Below are 20,309 nucleotides of genomic sequence, written 5' to 3'. Positions count from 1 at the left end.
AGCACAGGTGCTGACAATTGGCCCTGCTTCAGCACCCAGCCACACATGCTTTAAAAGGGCAGTGCACAGAGCGCCTTAGGGCTTAAGGAGACTATAGATAGCGGCTGCTGTTACAAACCTTTACAGACCATTCTACTTGTTCTCTGGAGCCCAGCAGTTCAGAGGCCTGTAGTGGGGGAAGGCAGATGCTTCCCTTTGGCAGCCAAACAAAGTAAGTTTTCAATTGACAGTCCTGTGATTCATTGCCACTCCCTTAAGCAGCTACCTTGTAACTTGTTCAAGTAGCAGGACAGCCCTGGCCATGCAGCCATATGTGGGGAGAGTTGCATCCCTTAAAGGTCTTGCTGTGACCCCAGAGACCCAAGTGTACTTGGGTTGTACCTGTAGTTACAGAACCAGACATACCGTTGCTCCTTTGTTCCTCCCGCCCAGCTATGTGGGGCACTGTTTCCCCCAGGATTATCTTGCTGCCCTTCTGCTTTTTGTCCTGTTTCTCTTCTCCCCTCCCCCCCCCATCTTAAATTCAAACTGAAGCTATGCCCTGGCCTGAGAGAGACCGGCTGGGACTTAATTGGGTTCTTCCATCTCTTGTTCTCCTGGTTTTGTGAGTCACACGATGTACTCACCTTATTCTATAGCACCTTGGCTACCTGGCATTCTGGTCCGTTAGTCTGTGCTAGTCTTACAAGAGGCCCCCGTCTGGATTGGGGCTCCATTGTGGTAGGTGCTGTATGAACAGATAGCAAGGTCTGGTCCCAGCCCCAAAGAGCTTTCAGTGTAACTAGATGGAAAAAGGATGGCATCATTCCCACTGAAGGACCTTCTGATGAGAGACTAAAGATGCTTCAACTATTAAATTTATCCCAGAGATAGACTTGATCAGTCAACAAGTACCTAGGTGTGGAGAAGATTTCTGATCACAGACTGCTCTTTAACCTAGCAAAAAAAGACATTCTGAGGTACAGTGGCTGGAAGCTGAGGCTAGGCAAAGGCTAGCACTAAGGTATGCATTTTTAACAGTGAGGGTAATTCAAGGTTGGAGCCACTTGCCTAGGGTGGTGTTGGATTCTCCAGCATTTGCAGTCCTTAAATCAAGACTGGCTCTTTCTGAAAGCTCAGCCAGAAGCTATGGGCTGGATGGAGGAGTTACTGATGAAACTGTCTGGCCTGTGTTATGCAGGAGGTCAAACTAGATGATAGTAAAAGTTTTGTAAAATCTCTGAATCTCTTTCCATCCCCCATGCCTCAGAGGTGGCATGCTAAGCCAGCCCTTTTGCTGGGGCTGGACACTGGGAGTGGGCTTGAGCTCTGGGCGATCCTAAGGGTTGGGGGGGTTGGAAAAGGGAAGAGTTCCTGGCTCTAGTTCAAGAGTGGGGCAGAGCATCTTTTGCTCATGGTGGAATGGCCATGCCTGCTGTCCATCTTACCTCAGCAGCTTTGTCCTTGTTCTCTGTCTTTAGCCACTCCCATTCCAGCTGGGTTCCAGGATAATGGTACCTGCTGGTCTCCCAGGACCACTTCTCCTGTAAAATATTTTGCTTCATGTAAAATTAATGTTGCTAATGCAGACCTGGTTTCTGCCTGTCCCTGCCCTGAGTGGAGCTACTGTAATGCTGCTGTGGGTTAGCAATGGAGGTAGCGCTCTGGGAGCTGCTACTGTGGTGAACAAAGAAACCCACCTGCTCTCTCTGGAGGTACCTTCCCGTTGTCCAGAAGCTTCCTCTAGGGGGGTCCAACAGTGCCATGCTGAAACATCATCCCTGTGTCATGGGGGGGGACAGTGAGTTGTCCAAGGTCACGTAATCTTGGCCAAGTTGGGAATAGAACCCAGATCTCCTGAGTCGTAGCCCTGTGCGCTAGCCACTAGACCATGCTGTAGCAGGATTAGATATGTGTGCTGCCTGCCAGTTTGGGGGTAGGGGGAGACTGTTCCGTGTGCCACGCTGGGACTATTCCATTCCAAGTCCTTGTGGCCCACCATCTGACCTACTCCCCTTCTCAGAGAGTGGATGGACAGGTCCTCCAGCTGCTACATCTATTTTCCAATTTATTGCATCCTGTAGCCGTGGTTCTATGTATATTTTAAGGTCACTGTTTCTGACCATCTCTGCTTTTTTGCTGCACAGGGAGGATGAGCCAATCCAGACACCCCACCCCCAGAGCCACATTGCTGCTTGCACCATCACAGCTGTTAACTTCACTGCTGTCCAGTGTGCCTGCATGGAGAGGGGGTGACCCGTGGCTGGCTGCAGCACAGAGGAATGCGGCTGTCAAGTGGTTAACCAGTTGCAATGGGAGGCACATTAATTTCTGCTCTACTGTGAGGAGGAACCCTGTTTATTAAATGGAATGTCACCAGGCCAGAGGGGAAATGTCCTTGTCCAGCCTCAAAGAGGGTGTGCTGGTGAGTAACAAACCCATGCTGACTTGCAAGTGTCCTCTGAATCCCAGATGAGTGGCTTGTCTAAAGCCTTCTGGCTGCTCTGGGTAACTGCACGGGCCAGAGCTTTTAACACTATCCTGATCAAACACAAAGCAACTGCCTAGCTGCAGAAACCTCTGCTGAGATGAGTCTTGTCTGAGTGATTACACCAGTGGTTTTCAGTCAGGGGTACGCCTAGGTCTTCCAGGGGGTACGTCAGCTCATCTAAATATTTGGGTAGTTTTACAACAGGCTCCATAAAAAGCACTAGCAAAGTCAGAACAAACTAAAGTTTCATACAAACTATGACTTTTTTATATTGCTCTGTATACTCTACACTGAAATGTAAGTACAATATTTATATTCCAACTGTTTTATAATTATATGGTAAAAATGAGAAAGTAAGCAGTTTTTTTCAGTAATAGCGTGCTATGACACTTGTATTTTTATGTCTGATTTTGTAAGTAAGTAGTTTTTGAAGTGAGGTGAAACTTGGGATACGCAAGACCAATCAGACTCCTGAAAGGGGCACCGGTAGCCTGGATAGGTTGAGAGCTGCTGACTTACACAGCTGCTGGCTGAAGCAGTGAATTCCAGACTGTGCAGCGATTCAAACACCCCTCCAATAGCCCTGGATGTTGCCGAACAAATCCACATTCACCCAATCTGAGCTCAGGGTTACACCTCCCAAGCAGCCATTATTGGGGGCGGGGGAGTGAAGGTGCAAAGTGCGGGGAGCCCTAGCTGGCACATGTGATCTTTCTGTGTAACCGTCTATGACTTCATGTATTTCCTCTTAGCTGATGCCACCGACTGACTCTCCTGACAATGTTTGTGATCCTCCTATACAGCCCCATCAGGTTCTCCTCCCAGTTACTGGGATTGCTCCATGGCACACTGCTGTTACGCTGCATGCTATGATGGGGCTCCTAAGTCTGGCTGTCATGCCAAGCAGGACTACCTGGAAGAACCTGCTCCTGCAGCTGAGTTACCAGACTGGGAAAATGGAAGCCCCTGGATCCCTAGATGATACAAGAGCACAGTTAAGCTGCTGGGCCTGCCTGGCTAGCTGTCCTAACTTTCCTCCTTCAGGGCAGAGGCATCTCTTTCAGGGCTGGCTCTAGGATTTTGAGGCGTCTCTGCAAGCACCCACCCCATTCCATTCTGTGATGTTTGTAGGGAGGCAGTGGTGCAAGGAGAACCCAGACGTGCTCGGGACTCCAGTGAGTGGGTCAGCACAAGAGACCGGCAGAAGGGGCTCTCTGGTTTTGCTGCTGTCCCTGTGAACTGGCAGCCTTGGTAAATTATGAGTAGAGCCCCACTAAATTCACGGTCCATTTTGGCCAATTTCACGGTCATAGGATTTTTAAAATTGTAAATTTCATGGTTTCAGCATTTAAATCTGGAATTTCATGGTGTTGTCATCATAGGGGCTCTGTCCCAAAAAGGAGCTGGGGGGTGCAAGGTTATTGTGGTGAGGGTTGCAGTACCGCTACTCTTACTTCAAAACAGCTGCTGGCAGAGCTCTGCCTTCAGAGCTGGGCATCCAGCCAACAGCCGCTGCTCTCTGGCTGTCCATCTCTGAAGGCAGTGCAGAAGTAAGGGTGGCAATACCGGGGCACACACCACCCCTGCCTAATATAACTGCTATCCCCCATTTTGGGTCAGGACCCCTAATTTGAGAAATGCTGGTCTCCCCTGTGGAATCTGTGTAGTATAGGGTAAAAGCACACACAAGACCAGATTTCACGCGGGAGACCAGATTTCATGGTCCGTGACACATTCTTTATGGCTGTGAATTTGGTAGGGCCCTAATTATGAGAATCAGGCTTGTGCTATTTGAGCCTATGCATTAAATTAAAGAATCTGCAAAAGATCCCGTAGCATCTTGGTCTGACCCAACCAGTAGCTTCTGAATTAGTGTGGAATTTATTTAAAGGGTGCTGGTCTATTTTACACTAGTGTGTGTTCTCCTTACCCCCAGAACACGTACAGGACTGGTAACAGCAAGGCAAACTCCCCTTCCTTCCTCTGCCCTGCCAACGTGGTCCAGCTCTGACTTGCATCTCTAGGGGGATGAATTCAGTATCCAAGGTCATTCAGTTCTTGGCTTCTTTCTTGAAATATCCAGCCAACGTGTCAGTTCGTGCCGTTTGGGATGATGGGACATATTTCCACTGCCCAATGAATGGAGACCCACCAAACTGATCTAATGTAGGCTGCCAACAGATGGTCACTGCCAGTGGCACCTGAATTAATTTTGAACAAGGAGCCTGGAGCTGAAAGGCTCTGTATCCTCCAATCACCCAGCAGGTACCAGGACATCTCTGGCTCCTCCTGGGCTTCCCCAGGTACAAAATGCCTGCATCAGCATCTGTCCATATTTGACTGGAGTCTGGCACTTTCCCTTGCAGCCCTGGGGCCTGAGTCACTAAAGATATTGACTCAAATGGCTTCGTATGTGAAGTCTGACTGGCTGCACGGCTACCAGTATCGGCGCCTTGTCTGACGTGGATCAGACACTGATGATGCATTCCTGAGCTCCTGTTCCTCTTGTGGAGCTGAGGTTTCCCAAGGGATCCAGAAAGCTGATTTCGTCCTGCTCCGATCCTCTCAAAGCCGAGATCGCTTTCCAAAACCCAGGCCGGGGTCCCTTCTTTGGAGCCTGAGCCCAAGAGTCTGATATTTCCCCTTCGTGCCCGGGGTCCTGTATGACAGCCCTTGGTTACAAGGTGAGCAGGTGGGGTGAGGGGTGTGACATCCATCCAGGGGTGTGACAGCCATCAGTTTCTGTAAGATGCCCTCAGGAGTCTGACAAAGGTATTAACTAAACAAGCCCCTGATGGATCCCTCCTAGTGCTAAGAGCGCTGTCTGATCAGAGCAGCAGAGTCTCTCTCAGTGGCTCACCACCCAGCCTCATAAACAGAAGCAAAAGGCCCCCTGAGCCTGGGAACCTCCGCTCGATCTGTGGGAAAGGGGCAGGCTGGGGCTGTGCTCAGAGGAATCTGGAGGCACATTGGAGTTGGTAGGCAGCACTGACCAGGCCAAGCACTAGCTACTAGGCAGTCTGCACCCCCGTGGAGGGTTCTAGCCAGGCTGTGGGCTGAGTGAGCAGGGAGAAGCCCATGTGACCTACTGGCTGCAGCTCTGGATGACCCTGAGTGGGGCAAGTCCTGGTACTCTCATAAGTCTTGAGAGGTTAATCCTTTGGGGCCTGTACCCCATCCTGCTGAATGCTGTCTTAACGGTGCTGCACATCAGCTGCCGGGAGTGCTGGTTAGTGACAGGTGAGGCTTCCTTCTGTGCCTTTAGGGTATGTCTACATTGCAAGTAAAACCCCACTGCTGGTCTGTGCCAGCTGACTTGAGCTCCCAGGGCTCGGGCTAAGGGGCTGTTTAATGGCAGTGTAGATGCTCTGGCTGGAGCCTCCACTTGAGGACTCTGTGTGGTGGGAGAGTCCCAGAGCTCAGGCTGCAGCCTGAGACTGAACATTTACACTGCAATTAAACAGACCCTTAGCCTGCATCAGCTGGCATGGACCAACTGCAGGCTTTTAATTGCAGTGTAGACATACCAGCTGAACCAGCCACTAAGGGTAACACCAGTGCTATCTAATAGGATTTTTTGGGCTCTGCCACTCTACTCAGAACCCAGGTGCTGGTTAGGAGGAGGTCCAGAAAAACGTTCTCGTGGTCTCCAAAGTGAACCAGGCCAGCCAAGAAAGCATGCTGCACTTCAGATGTAGCCAGTGAAGAGTGCAAGGCAGGTGTAGGGCCGTCCTGGCTGTTCAGCCTGGGAAGGAGGCAGCAGCAGCTGCCTCCTGCACGACCTAGAAGTTTTTGCTGGTGGCTGCTGTAAAAACAGGCCTGAATTTCCAAGAGGGCTCAGCACCCACAATTGGGATTTGAGTTTCAAAAGAGCCTGTTTTTTTCTCTACCTAAAGAAGTGGCTGGATTTTTCCAAATACTCAGCATATTGGGTATAGGTGAGGTGCCGAGCTCTCTTGGAAAAACCTGGCCTTAAGTGTCACAGTGGGAGCTGCCAGGTGCTGAGCACTTGGCCATGAAGCTCAGGTAGGCCTTAATTTGTGCTGGGGCTGAGCCCCGGGGGGCACCTCTAGGCTTGCCACATCAGTCATGGTTTGGTTAAATCTGTATTTTATTAGTGTTTTTCCATAACTTCTATCACAGCAATTCTCAAACTAATGGGGTCACCAGGGTTGGCATTAGACGTGCTGTGGCCCGGGGCAGAGGTCGAAGCCCGAGCTTCGCTACCTGGGGCTGATGTCGAAGCCCAAGCCCCATTGCCTGGGGCAGAAGCCCCCTGGCTGTGGGGCTCAAGCTTCAACTTCCGCCCTAGGTGGTGGGGCTCAGGTTACAAGACTGGGGGGGCTTTGGCTTTGCCCCACCCATCCACCTGGGGTGGCAGGGCATGGGTGGGCTCAGGCTTCGTTTCCTCCCTCTTGAGGTGCTGTAATGAACTTTGAGAACCCCTGGTCTATCACATTGATGGGGCCTGGTGAAGTGATTCTCCTGATTTGAGGAAAGCAGCTGTCAGTTACAAAATCACATGCTGACATGACCTAGCTAAGTAAACTAGCTGCTGTTTTGATTGTCCCTGTGCACCTCCAGAAGCATGAACACCCCTGGCTTGTCTAACCATGGACTCTTGTCTTCTGGCCCTGCTGGAAAAGAGTATGCTGGTACAGGCAGCAGGACTGATTGTAGGAGTCAATGGAAAGGAATAGTCTCTTGTACCATTATCTCTGGCCAAGGATTCCAACTGCTCCTCAGTCTAGAGACTGGTTCTCAACTGATAGCAGCCAGGGCTTGTATTTAGCAATAGTGAGGGAGTTGCTTAGGCCTGAATTGTTTTTTGGGCCCTGGCTGGTTCCAGTGCAAATACAACCTGCCAGAATACAGAGCTGAAAACAAATCCAGGAACATGGCCTCTGGGGACCTGTCTCTTGACATGACCTTTGTCCTCACAATGTAAATTTGCCAAGTGAAAAAACATAGGCAGATCTGGGAGGGATGGGGGAGGTGCGCCCTATGGTTTGAGTGCTAGATATAGGTCCCAAACCAAAACTTCTACTCCACATCCCAGAACCACGGGGAGTGGGGGGAAGGGAGGAGGTAGGGTTTGAATCAGAAGCATCCAATCCAATTTCAAGACCAGCATCTCTGTCCCTTTTTGCTTCAGCCTTGTTAGACTGTAATTCTGTTCATTTACTAACCAACAGCTAGAGGTGGCTAAGCCTTAACTCTTGTCCATTCCTTGCCTGTAAGAACGTGCAGACATCAAACTCTAGCTGTGGAACAGACTTCTAATTTAGCCGTCACTCTGGATCTGGCATGAGCAGTATTAAATACAGGGTCAGCTATTGTTAAGAGGCTGATCCACTGCTGTTGTTTAACATATGTTTTGTCCTTGAAGATATCAGGTTTCCTAAAGATATCAAACAGTCCCACACTCAGTACAGATTAACTGCTCTGGGCTTGTTCCATATATTTAATTTTACTCTTGACTTTGCAATAGTTGACCTTCTGATTCCATTAAATCTGATCCCAGTCAAAAATAGTTTCAAACTCGTGGCTGCTGGATTTAACCAGTGCATTATCTCTTTCACAATAAGGAAAGGGCTCTTGAGGCAAGGTAAAGTTAGATGGAATGCTCTGTCATGTTCCTTACTGCCTGACCTAAACAATAGAACAGGGTGAGCTGTAATAGTGAGGTTCCCCTTTACATATTCACTTTAAACTGGAAATCTCACGAAACCAAAGCTTTCTAACACAGACCTGATTGATACAGTGAGAATAGCCTCTTGCAAGACTTCTGAGCTTGGCTAAAACCAAAGGCACAGAGAAATATCCCAGTAATATGAGGTAAGCAGAGCCTTGTGCATAATGTGATTGTGACTTACATTGCTGCAAAATTGTGGATTATTTTAAATTGCCACATAAACTTTGCTTCAGAAGCTTAACTTTCATTTAAGCAAAAGTAGTAATCCTTGGCCTTTATGGTTGGGGAAAATACTAAACTAATGCTGTGATGTTTGCCTGAATCTGCAGCTCTGAAAAAGTGTGAGCTGCCCAGTTCATTCCAGTGGGGGTTAATTCTGAAACACAATGACAGTTTGAGTGCTAGCATGAACTATTTCACATGGCTGATCACTTTTGCAGAAACATCCAGCTAATGTATGTGTGTGTCAATTTTGCATGTAGGGGCAGATGTCAGGGGAGGTACGCAGTGAAGCAGCAAGTTGCGAGGGTGGGGAACAAGGAATTAAAACTTCCTCCAAGTTTTAGTTCCTCTGCTGCTGCTCGAAAGAGAGGGAAAGAGGGGGTAGATCCCCTCCCCAGCTCCAAAAGCATCACATCCCTCTTGGACACCAAAACCAGCTTCCATATCTTCATGCGTGTCAAAAACCCCAACTGCTCCATGTCCAAACAGATCCTGCTTTCCCGCCCCCCTGCCCCACCTTACACAGCATAGCTACACTGATCTGCAGCATAAGGAACGTTGGGAGCAGCATAAAATAAACTGAATATTGGAATACACCAGTCTCACACACACACACACAGAGCCCTGATTGGATTGGGGGGGGGCAGTGTAGGAGAGAGAGCTTGGAGGAAGTAGTGATGCACTATTTGGGGTCCCTGGTGCATAATTTAGATCTCATGTGTCCTCATAGGACCTAGGGCCTTGGAAATCCGTTGAATTAACCCACCTTTTATTTGTTTAGAGAGCTCTGGGTTGGTTTTCAGTTGCGAGCTGAGGTGTAGATTGCTTCGATCTGATCCCATCCCCTTGCCTCCACACGACACTTGGTTTAACAAGGGCTTGGGGCAAATCCCAGTTACCGTAGCCCACCAGCTTGCAAGGTGGCTAGCATAGTAGGTAATACTTCCCATCTAAGGGGTGCAAGTTGCAGGGACCATCAGGTCCCTCATGAAAAAGCTGAGCTCCTGAAAGATCTTAACCCTGGCATGAAACTGGAAACTAGCTTGCTGGGAAAATTCCACTGGTGGGTGGGTGTGTAACTGTTTTTCTGCCTGCCCCACTGGGACTTCGTATCTGTCCTGCACTTATCCCCTTAGTACTGGAGTGGCTTACATGAAAGTTGATTGTTGTCTCTGCTGGGGAGAGTGATGCATAATCCTCTTTTGTGTTTATATATTCTTACTGTGAGAAAGTTATGGGGAAGGGCAATCTCTTGCACTCTGTTCTGAAAGCAATGAGATCCATGGTCATTCTAATCTCTTACAGAAGATGTTCTGCATCTGATGGGGCCCTCTGCAAAGAGAGCTCAGATCCCAGTTTTGAGCTCCTGAGACGGCCAGTGTAGCAGAATCTGGCTTTGCAAGGATTTGAAATGGTTAATTTATTGTGAATAGCATAAAACACTTGTGAAGTGTGTTGGTAACTCTCATTTCCCATTGCAAATGGCCCATTAGTACAGTATGTGCCACAGTTTTTCTTAAATTGAAATTGTGACTGTCCCGTTTCCTACCATGACAAAACTGCCACCTTTGTAATGACTTCTTATCACAAGGTTATCCCTAGCTGTTAAACTCGCTGGCTTGTAGGAAAGCAGAAGTGACCTCTGTCACTTGACAATTCCAATCCAGCCTACACTGCACACACACATCCTTTCCAGTGCTGCACTTCAATTACAGGACCTGTTGATATCTGGGTAAATCAGACTGGTGTTCTGGTATTGGCAGATCTGACATGGGTGAGAGTTGAAAAGAACATAAAGTCCCTAGCGTGCTGTTACAACTTACTGAGTGGTGTTCCTGAAACAAGCTGGATAATAGCCAGGACTGGTTCTTGGGGGCTGAGAGATTGATCGGGCACCCCTCTATCAGTGAGCAGAATCTAACTAATAGCAGAAGCTCTGAGAAATCTTCTGTGGAATCAGAAGGGTCAGAAACTGAATGTATGTTCAGGTCTAATAAAAGATCAGCCACCATAAAGTGGATTTAAAAAACCAGGGAACAAGCTGATTGCAATCCCTTCAGCTCTCCCCAGGGCTTGTGCTTTTTATTGGAGCTGGTGGGAACTAGGGTGCCTCAGGCTAGACAGATGGTCATAGGACTCCTGGTTGACGCAAGGAAAAGGAAGTTAATTTCTCAATCCTGTTTGTTTTGTGGCTGAACGCACCACTCGGTGAGAAAGCAAAAGCACAAACTGTTACCGGAATCGAACCTGGGGTCTCCAGAACTGTACACATGAGCCTCTGCAGCTTGAACTGAATTCCCTACCTGGGAGCTGCTGTGGCAGAGTAATAGCCACTGTGGACTGTGCACACTGGGGCCGAGTAACTCACTGAACAATGAGTTGCAAAAGAACAAAACTAAGCAGAGTGCAGGTGGCATCTAGCTTTTAAAGTTGTCAAGCAAGATGCACTCTCATGCATCGTCCTACCTGAATGAAATACAGGGATTGAGCATCCTATTGGCTAATCTTGCAGGATGGGGAGAGGCTGAGACTGGTGGTAACTGTTAGACTAGGTATGCACTAGAAGTGCTTCATTATGCATCTCTGCTATCCTGCAGCATCTCCTGCTATTCCAAAACTAGGTCTCTTGATAGACCCTGTCAGTCAGCCCACACTTAGTTAAATTACATTGTTTCTCCTTTGTGGACAAACTTCCTTGGACTAGGAGCACAGCCTCCAACTCATGTCCACTTAGGGCCTTAAGCAGAATTTGCAGCTAGTCGTGCAGCAGAGATAAATTATTGAACTAACCCACTGTCACATCTCCTCCTCTTTTTGTAGCTGATGTTGCCTGGTTTTGTCCAGGGTCTGGACAACATTAAAACTGCAGTCCAATTTTATTTTTGTGCAATTGTGCATGTTACTAGGCTTTCCACTGGTGGGCTGTGGTGTGCTTCTAAAAGGAGATACCATACTGGTGATCCAAACCACATTTGCAGTAATGCTTAAACTAGCATAGGAGTTTTAATTGGGAAGAACTCCTGAAGCACTCAGCAATGTCTGCTTGTTTCTACCCAAGAGACTGAAGTAAGTCTGGTAAGTTCAGGTAAGGTAACTAAGTAATTTTCTGCAACATGTGCTCTGATGCAACATGTGCTCTTCAGTGGGTGGATGCAAGTGCTCAGATACAATAGTGATGGATGTGGTGTAAACAGCTGGATAAAGGCCATCACTTCCATACACTGAATGTGGATTTTCTGGGTAACTTGGTGACACTCCACTTATCAAATCCAAATGGCTTAGATCCGACAGTAACTTGGTTTGATTTAAGCTTCATCACCCTCCCTTCTGCGGCTCTGGCACACTTCTACTCCTGATTCTTTCTGCATCTTTGGAGGCCAGCTGTTCCGAGCTGACTTTGCTCCTTCTCTGCACAAGTTCTCAGCTTTTGGCTTGCTTACAGGGTTGGTTTCTTGTTAGTGGGTCTCAAGACATTAAAATAGTGTTTACATTCAAGTGGCAAACAAACAGGTTGGTAATCAGAATGAGGTGATCGTTAAGGTTCCGTATCCTCTAATTGCCAGGGCTAGAAGCAGATACTTTATGTACTCTGAATCCCAGCTCTGATGGTATCCCACTTGTCAGATGATAGCAAACATTTTCTAGAGTTGGTGATTCCTCAGACACAAGTCTCAAAAGCTGTCACTGGTCCCTTGGTTTGGCTATGTCACTTTTTAAAATTCCTGTTCTGGGACTGAATATAGAATCAGTGACATTTTTTAATTCCCTACGTAAAGTCTATCGTTGGTCATTATGAGGGAATGAACCTAGCACTAAAAGCATGAATTTCTGCCACTGGAGTTAAATAAAATAACTCCTCTAACTGGTACATGCATATCCTCTGGACAGGCCACTAGCAGAGACTCATAATGCAGACCTACCAGTGGGTTATGTCTACACCAGTATTTTTCTTCAAATTTCCTATCATTGCACCAGCATGGGGTGTCTATAATTGTAGGAATGCAAGTGTGAATAGGCTGCTGGTGGTTCAACCACTGTTGCCTTGACCTGACCTGAGCAAAGATAGGTGATTCTGGTTAAAATGTCAGCACCTGTTCTTCTAGTTTTCCTACTATTCCTCCCACCAGTGGAGCCGCCCCTGTGCTAGTGGAAAGGTGGCGGACATAAAGGAAAATGCCAGATAGTCACAGCCAAGCACGCTCTACTTCTGCTTCATTTATTGGGATGACCTCCTCTCCTCCACTTGTCTTGTCACCATCTCATTTTCAATGGTTTTGGTGTTTTTGCTGAATGTTCAGTCTTTCTGCATGTCTCCAACCAGATGCCACAGAATTGTTGAGCGCTCTCATTTCTTCAACTTAAAAAAAATAAAATTTAATTATTTTCCTGTTTCTTCCACAATTCAGGCTCCAAAGACTCACTTGAAAGCTACTCTGTGCCCTTCTGGGGTCAGGAAGGCTGAGAATTACATGCTGGATCCCACTGGTAACAAGACTGCAGCATGCAGATTTGTTTAAAAAAGCACAATGCAAGCATTTCTGGATCAAGGGCTACTTCCCCATTTTTGTGCTGGAGGACGAAGTACACTTGTTCCTGGCCTTCTTAGAATTATGACCTTGGAATGAGACTCAAGGCAAACTCCTCATTGGGAAGCCTGTGTAAGGCCCACACTTGGTACAGGATGCCCAGAACTCACAGCTGTGTTAAAATATTTGGCAGGTATTTTATTCTGGTCAAGATGACTCATGTCAACACACTATAAAATAAATTATTTATATTTAATTTAAACCATGCTGGGTTCTTGGATTATTTCTCACCATCAGGGGACTAGAGTAGATGACCTCTCGAAGTCCCTTCCAGTTGATTCCTCACACCCTGTACTACTTTGGTTGTGCTGTTTAATTGCAGCTGTGTGTATTTTTATACCAGAACTTGTGTGTTGTTAATAGGAGTCCAGTTTTATAATTCCATTCAAAAGCGTTTTAGGTTCCCTTTATCCTTCTGGCTCCTGTCCAGATATCTGCCCTTGTTTATAAAACATGGAGTGCACCCTGTCACTTGGTATGAAATAATCCCCAAACACAATAAAATTCCAACCAAACCAGTTTGAAATTGCACAGCTGAGTTCTCAGTGGAATATTTTAAGGGAAGACACATGATTACCCAACATATTAGCCCTGTGCTTTCATGGCTGCCCTGCTGTGGTCATTGCTATTCTTCTGCCTTTGGTCAGTAATTGGCTTGTGGTTCTGCTGTTCCAATATATTAGTGTGTCCTCCATGGAGATGATTCTCAATTTTGCCAGAAATAGTACAGGCTCAGAGTGATGTGAGTGTGCTCATGAATGCTCCTGGGGTTATGTATAGGATGACCCTGAAACATCTGTCAGTGGTGCCATTATTAGATAGAGGCTTGGAAGGATTGACTGATAAAGATCTAATGTTGGTAAATGTCAACTTCATAGGCACAACCAGTGAAAAAATATTGCTATTGATAGACTGAAATGTACGAAAAGGCAAAGAGGAATGGCAATTGAGAACTTAGTCTGATTTAAGGATATTTGTTTTTTTTGACATGTGACGTTGACTATATGTATTTAACCTTTTCCATTTCAACGTCTTCATTAGATTCTGGTCTCTCGCATATTCTCACACAACTGAACATTTAAACAGAGACCCATTTATTAAGCATTTTATCTAAAGAATTTATTAAGTAAGGTTGGCAGAATTCAATATTTTTTATCTGTGCTCTTATATTCTGGACCCAAAACAAACATTCAGGGTCCAGTTTACTTGTTGGTTCCCACATGCCAGTTTTACAGTGAGTCTGTTTCAGCATCTTGAAAAACACCAGCTTTGATGTAGAAAGTTTACTGACAGGAGAACAATTGCTGTACAGATGGGCACCTGTTTCATATAAATTGCTTACCTGCGACATCAGCCAAGATTAACTTCTGAAAGTAACATAGAATTGCTGGGCTGGGGTAAGGCTTTTTAAAAACAGAGGAGAAACTAGAGTCCCCTTGTTTTTAAGGGTCTTTGCTAGTGAAAAGCTGCCATCTGTTTCTTAGTGGATGAAGTGTGTTTAGGGATACAGCTGTATTCTTATCTCTCAATCTGTTAATATCCATGAAGGATGTGAGGGGAGAGAAGGGGGTCTAGTTGTTAGTCAGGATGTGGGCGCCTGAAGGTCTGGCTGTGGTAACTGTACCTGTCCCTTATTCATAGGGTCTGTTTCTGCTGCATGTGGCTATGTATTTTGCTATCCTAGGTTGCACTCAGCCCTGGCTGAACGATACTCCAAATGAACACGATGAGACTGCAGATCCTCCTAATGCTTTGTCTGGATGGCCTGCAGCAGGGTCTTTCCCCATGAGACACAACCTCCAGTGGAATCTGTCTTTAAATTTGTGTGTGTGTGTGTGTGTGTGTGGGGGGGGGGGGGTGATGGGTTTTTTGTGGGTCTCTCTAAGCTGCCCCCCTGCAGCCAGGCCTAATGCAATGTAAATGACCTGGCCTGGGTGAAAGAACAAGGGCAGTGGAAGCCAGGGGCCTCGCTCCAGCTGTGTCTGCCGCCAGAGAGACCCATTTCCCCCCCCCTCCCCGCCGCTATGGGCCTGGCCCTAGTCCCGTTCTGTAGGGGCGCGCGCCGCCCCGCGGCGAAAGGGGGGGGGCGGCTCCCGTTTGCAGAGCGTCCTGCCCCCACCCCCGGTCCCGCAGCGGGGTCGGACCCTCCCCCAGGTTCACCCCTCCCCCTTCAGCTCGTGGGGGGGGGGCCCAGGACCGCGGAGAACGTTCCAGGCCCGGCGGGCGCTGCGGCACCGGCCGGGAGAGTGCGGGAGCCGGCCGGCGCGGGGGCTGCCGGGAATTGTCGTTCCTGCCCCCGAGGCTCGGCTCCGCAGCCTTAGCTGGGGGGACTACGCTTCCCGTCGTTCCCCGCGCGAGACTCGGCCCCGCGCCGGCGCAGTGGGGCCGCCGGCGCCGCTATAAGGTTGTGGTTTGGCTGCGGGGGCCGCTGAGTGGCGAAGCCGCAGCAGCGGGGCAGAAGCCGGGCGAGGTAACGGCCCGCGGCGGCGGGGGGCGCGCGCGCGCTTTCCCCTCACACCCGCTCCCCCGACCGTGCGCCGGGGACTGGTGCGGCCGGGCCGCCCGCAGGGCGGGAGGGGGAGGCCGGTGCCCTGGGCACCCAGGCGGCGACCGGGCTGGGAGGGGGCATTACCCCCTGTACCGGGGGGGAGACCCCCCCCCCGGGATCCATGGGACGGGCCGGGGGGGCGCGCACACCACCTCCCCCCCGGTCCCATGGGGGTGCAGAGGCAGTCAGGGCCGCGGACCCCTCCCTTGTTTATGTGGCGGGCAGGTGCAGCGGCGCGGGGGGGGGGGGGGCTACACCCGCCCTGTGTTAGGGAGCGGGGGGGGGTGCACGGTGGCTTTGGGGCGCGGGGGCAGCGCGATGAAGAACCGCTCTCGCCCGGCGCAGACAAATAAGCCCCAAGGCAGGCAAGGGTGGGGGCAAGGCGGCCCATGTGTGTTCGGTGGATTCCTGCTCCAGTGGGTGGAGCTCTCTGGAGGGGCATAGTGGGGAACCGTCTGGTTCTCTGTGAGTAAATAGGTTGCGTGGTGGCCGGGGAGGGGTCGCGGGATATTAGAGAGGCGAGGTGGGTGAGGTGATACCTTGTCCTGGACCCGTTTCTGTCTGTCTCTCACCAGCAAAAATTGGTCCAATGAAAGATCTTACTTCACCCACCTTGTAAGTCAATAGGGCCAGTTGTAAATATGAGGCAAAGGGCATGTTACAGAAATAGCCTGGATGATGATCTTTATGCAATTAATATGGGAGGCTTCTGGTCCATTGCACCAGACCAGACCTGCTGCTACATTTTTCTTGCTGCAGTATGATTTAAGCTGACCTTTTCACAGTGACTTGTTTTTTTTAAATCAACAACTATGGAGATATAAAATGTAATGCCGTGGGACAAAGTGACTTTAAGGCCAGCAGCTTTATGGATAAATTTGCTATTCTAACCTGAAAGACTTAACAGTCTGAAAAGAACAGCAACCCAAAGCGTTTCTTTATAAATAAATGTACAGGCAGGCATGTAATCTAATGCAAATACATTTTAATGCTTGTACAAATTTGTAATGAAGATGAATAGTACTTGTGTGGGAGAAAAAATTATCTTTTTAAGAATAGGCTTTTTTCATAGTGTCTGTGGGCGCTGTAGAGAAGACTGACAATATCTTGTGCTAGATTTGCAGAGATGCATGCTGTATGTCCTATGGGTGTTGAAACTAGCATACTATTTTGAAATGCTAATATGTAAAATTACACAATCAAGAAAATAGAGCTCTAGATGTTTGATATTAAAACATTTTTGAAAAAATTATAATTTGCTAGAATCAAATGACTGATCTCTAGCAATTAAGATTACATAAGGATACAAATACTTGAAAATTATAAGTAGGCTAGATATTATAGTGGCGCTTCCGCACTGAGTCACTTTAGTCTCATGGTTACTTATGGATACCCTTTAACTAGCTTAGCAAGGGGTTCATGTGCTCTTGAATCAGTTCTCCACAAGGCACTGTGGAGTAGTTTGGTCACATGTTATAATAGGATTTCAAAATTGCTGCCCAAGACCTTTGGTTAAAAAGCTTCCTATTAATCATATAGGGTTGTTTAGGGTGTAGGACATATGTTTTAAGTGGGATTTTAATTCTCTTTAGATTTTTCTGAGGTGAAAATACAACTGTAAACCCTGGCGTTTACGGAAGGAGAAGATGAAAGACATCGACCTAGGAAAAGAGTATGTTATACCCAGTCCTGGGTATAGAAATGTGAGGGAGAGAGCCGGCTCGGAGCAGTTCCAAGAGCAGGAAGGGTTGAAATTCCAGCAAGCTAAATATAAGGTCAGTTTCTCTTTTCCACTCTCCATGTCTCTGTGTGGCTGCTTAATAAATTACATATAGCAACCCCTATTTTGCCATGCCAGCTTTGTTACCTTGAAGGTCAATGATGGACATTCTGCGTCTTGCATAGGAGAGGTCATTTGAAGGAACGCTGTACATATATTAACCTCTAGTGCAAAATTGCACTAGTGAGGGAGACTAGTGCTTAACAGATGCTCAAAACTGAAATACATTTTCTCAAGAAGTACTAAATAAACTAAACTGAATTATGCCAAATATTCTGACAGACAACATTTTCTGATGCACATTTATCAGGCCATCTGTATAATTGTGGTGATATAAAGCCAAGAGAAATCTGTAAGCACAAGTCAGGTTTAACCATTGGAATGATGCTTCTGAACACAGAGGCAACAGAAATGACATGAAAACATAAAGAGCTCTTGCTAATCAAGCTCCAGTCAGAGCTAGCAGCTTAAAGATATTCTTAATCATGCACTGCGTTTGTTCTGGATTATTTTCCTGAAGCAGATGTTTAACTTGCCTTAGTAGGAATTGTTTGTACTTAAAGGGATGAATTCGAATCTTTATTATATCCCGTATACCACTACATATCTCTAGTTCTTTACTATTTAGTGCTGATTGTGTTTCCTGTGCTGTACACTGAAGTAGTTAACTGTCCCTGCCAGTTAAGAACCAAACTCTGGCATTGGCACTGCCATTCAGCTGCTGTGCTAGTGTTCTCCAATGTTATCTGGACTGGTGAGTTTGTGATGGGTTAATAAGAATGGAGTTATGCAGATGTATAGCTAGCGGTAACCTTAACAGGAACATAAACACTGCAAGACAAATTGGTGTGCAGAAAAACCCAACTACTCAATAAATCTTGACCATCATGATCCACTTTTGTGAAAGGTGTAGCTCAGAACCAGTTATTTATGCCAATTCAAGTTAGATTAGGGATGTTTACTATAACTACTGACGCTTTTGGAATCTAGTGGGGCATATCTTTTTCTCAAGAATTTTTGTATCTAAATGCTAAGGAAGTAAATACTAGTTTAAACAACATATAAAGTAAGTGATTAATACTGCAAATGTGTCTTGCTTAGGTTTGGATTCTCTGTTATTTGTATATGCACACAATATGAAACTCTAGTAAACATGCTAATTTGTCAGGATTCATAGTAAACACCTTAGAAAGATCAGCTGTCTGAAATCCCCAGTATGAAAAATAGTTACCAGTTACTTTTTTTTTTTTCACGAGAAGTCTATGAATGTTTTAAAGCAAGTATTGAGAATGTTGTTGTAAAGGCTAATATTAAATGTCAGGTAATCTGAACTTGTGTTTTTACATGTAAAGTACCAATAAAGTAAGATAAATGGCAATAAAGTTGTGTTTTGGCAGTTGGTTGTAACCCTGGCTAAAGCATTGCAGTACTAGAGGCTGAATTGTTATAGAATGGTCTGTTCTGCAGTGGGGCAGAATGCCGAGTGTACTTGCATTCTCTGCAGTTCTCTTAGTTTCTGCACAGTCTCTGTGACTCAGCATAATATTGATAACAGACATTGTTCAGGGCAAGTCAGAACATCTGACTTCTGCTTTAATGCGGGCAACGGTAATGAAGCAGGGCCCCTCTGAAGTCATGGTGCAGCGTCTGAGCAGCATTGATTACATTATTATGATTGGCTTACAACCCAATATACATTATCCAGTAGCAACTCTTCACTGTTGAATTGGTGGTGACAACAGTGTTACCATTGGTGGGGAGCCTTGTTTCTTTTCTAGCCAATGGGTTTTTAGTCCAGCTGAAGCCATGTTAGGATGGTTCTTCTGATTGGCCTGCATCCTAAGAACATGCTCCTGCATAGGGTAATTCCTGCAGTGAGCCTATTAAAGCTGCTGGGAATGAGCTGCTGTTTACCTCCTTGTAAACTGCAGTTAGTACAGTACCCCTTGTACTGATGGGGGTGTTGTGCTTCAAATTATTCTCTTGGAACAACTGAGAAGAAATAAACTTCATGGTCATTTGCTTTGAAATTCACTTTTGAGCTACATTCAGGATAGTCTTTGGAGATGCACCTCTACGCCTGGTCCCACTGAGGAGTTCCCTGCTGTGGATGGTCAGGAAAGGCCATGCACCCTCTGAGTGTTTGGAACTTGAGGGGTGCCTGCTGTGTGGAACACTCTGTACCTTTCTCAGCCACAAGTGCGGAATTCTGAGTGGAAGGCTGAGAACAAAGGTGGGATGAATCGTCCAGGGCTCCAGGCTGGACAGGGAGCAGTAGGGCTGGGTTTATGTATTTATATATGTTTAAAAACACAAAAAACCCCACGGTCGAAGGGTTAACCGAGAAGGACAAAACAGGAAGCTATGGTAAAAAATCAGAAAACAGGTAAGTCTCAAAGAGGGGACAATAAGATTTAGAAAGTTCTGGTGTAGAACAACAGTGTAAAAAACAAAAAAACCCCACAAAAAAACCCTCAAGTCAGTTCTTGTTTAAAAAAAAAAAAAAATCTGCTGGTTGCTTATCTATCATTGTTACTCTTTTTTAGCGTGTGAGAGCATGCGTGTGTGCATGCAGATTGCCTAGCACAGTGGAGCCTGGGCAGTAGTGCCCAGAAGACCCAATCAGATAGTACAAATAAATAACGTGAGGGTCCTGGCAGAGGGCGCTCAAACAATTTTGGTCAGTATTTATTAAATGTAGAACAAACAACCTGTACAGAACACTTTGCTTAGTTTAAAAAAAAAAAAGTCAATTTATTTTACTAAACTGCTAAATGTTGCTAATGCTAGCTGGATTGCTCAATATTTGTAGTTTTGTTGTTCCTAATTACAACACAGCTGAAAACGTGAGTTGTGTGAAACTAGAGTTTCTGTTCAACAAAGTTGCCGCTACAAAGAGCTGAAATGAAAATGCTGAAATGTGGACATTCAGAGCTGTACTGCATTGAAACCGAGCCTCAAATGTACCACAGTACACTTGTTGCGAAGTGTGATGCCAGAGAAGTGTT

General features: G+C 46.8%; 1 protein-coding gene across 6 annotated transcripts in view; it reads left to right on the top strand.

Annotated features, from left to right (window-relative positions):
• Positions 1–20,309, top strand: part of ABCC5 (ATP binding cassette subfamily C member 5) — a 94,071-nt gene that overhangs the window by 12,242 nt on the left and 61,520 nt on the right. For 4 of the 6 annotated variants that reach the window (XM_084638805.1, XM_084638803.1, XM_084638808.1 and 1 more), the window contains exons 1-2: positions 15,333–15,443; positions 17,114–17,296. In XM_084638805.1, the coding sequence (XP_084494931.1) occupies positions 17,168–17,296 (129 nt within the window). In that variant the 5' untranslated portion in view covers positions 15,333–15,443; positions 17,114–17,167. Of the gene's footprint in view, positions 1–2,126; positions 2,405–15,332; positions 15,444–17,113; positions 17,297–19,201; positions 19,535–20,309 lie in introns of those variants that run through there. The other 2 variants (XM_084638804.1, XM_084638806.1) reach the window with 2 other exon arrangements.

Source organism: Lepidochelys olivacea (assembly GCF_965140295.1).
Source record: "Lepidochelys olivacea isolate rLepOli2 genome assembly, chromosome: 9".
NCBI classification, from domain to species: domain Eukaryota; kingdom Metazoa; phylum Chordata; order Testudines; family Cheloniidae; genus Lepidochelys; species Lepidochelys olivacea.
Note: the sequence above shows the minus strand (reverse complement) of the source record. Positions and strands in the feature narration are given on the sequence as shown.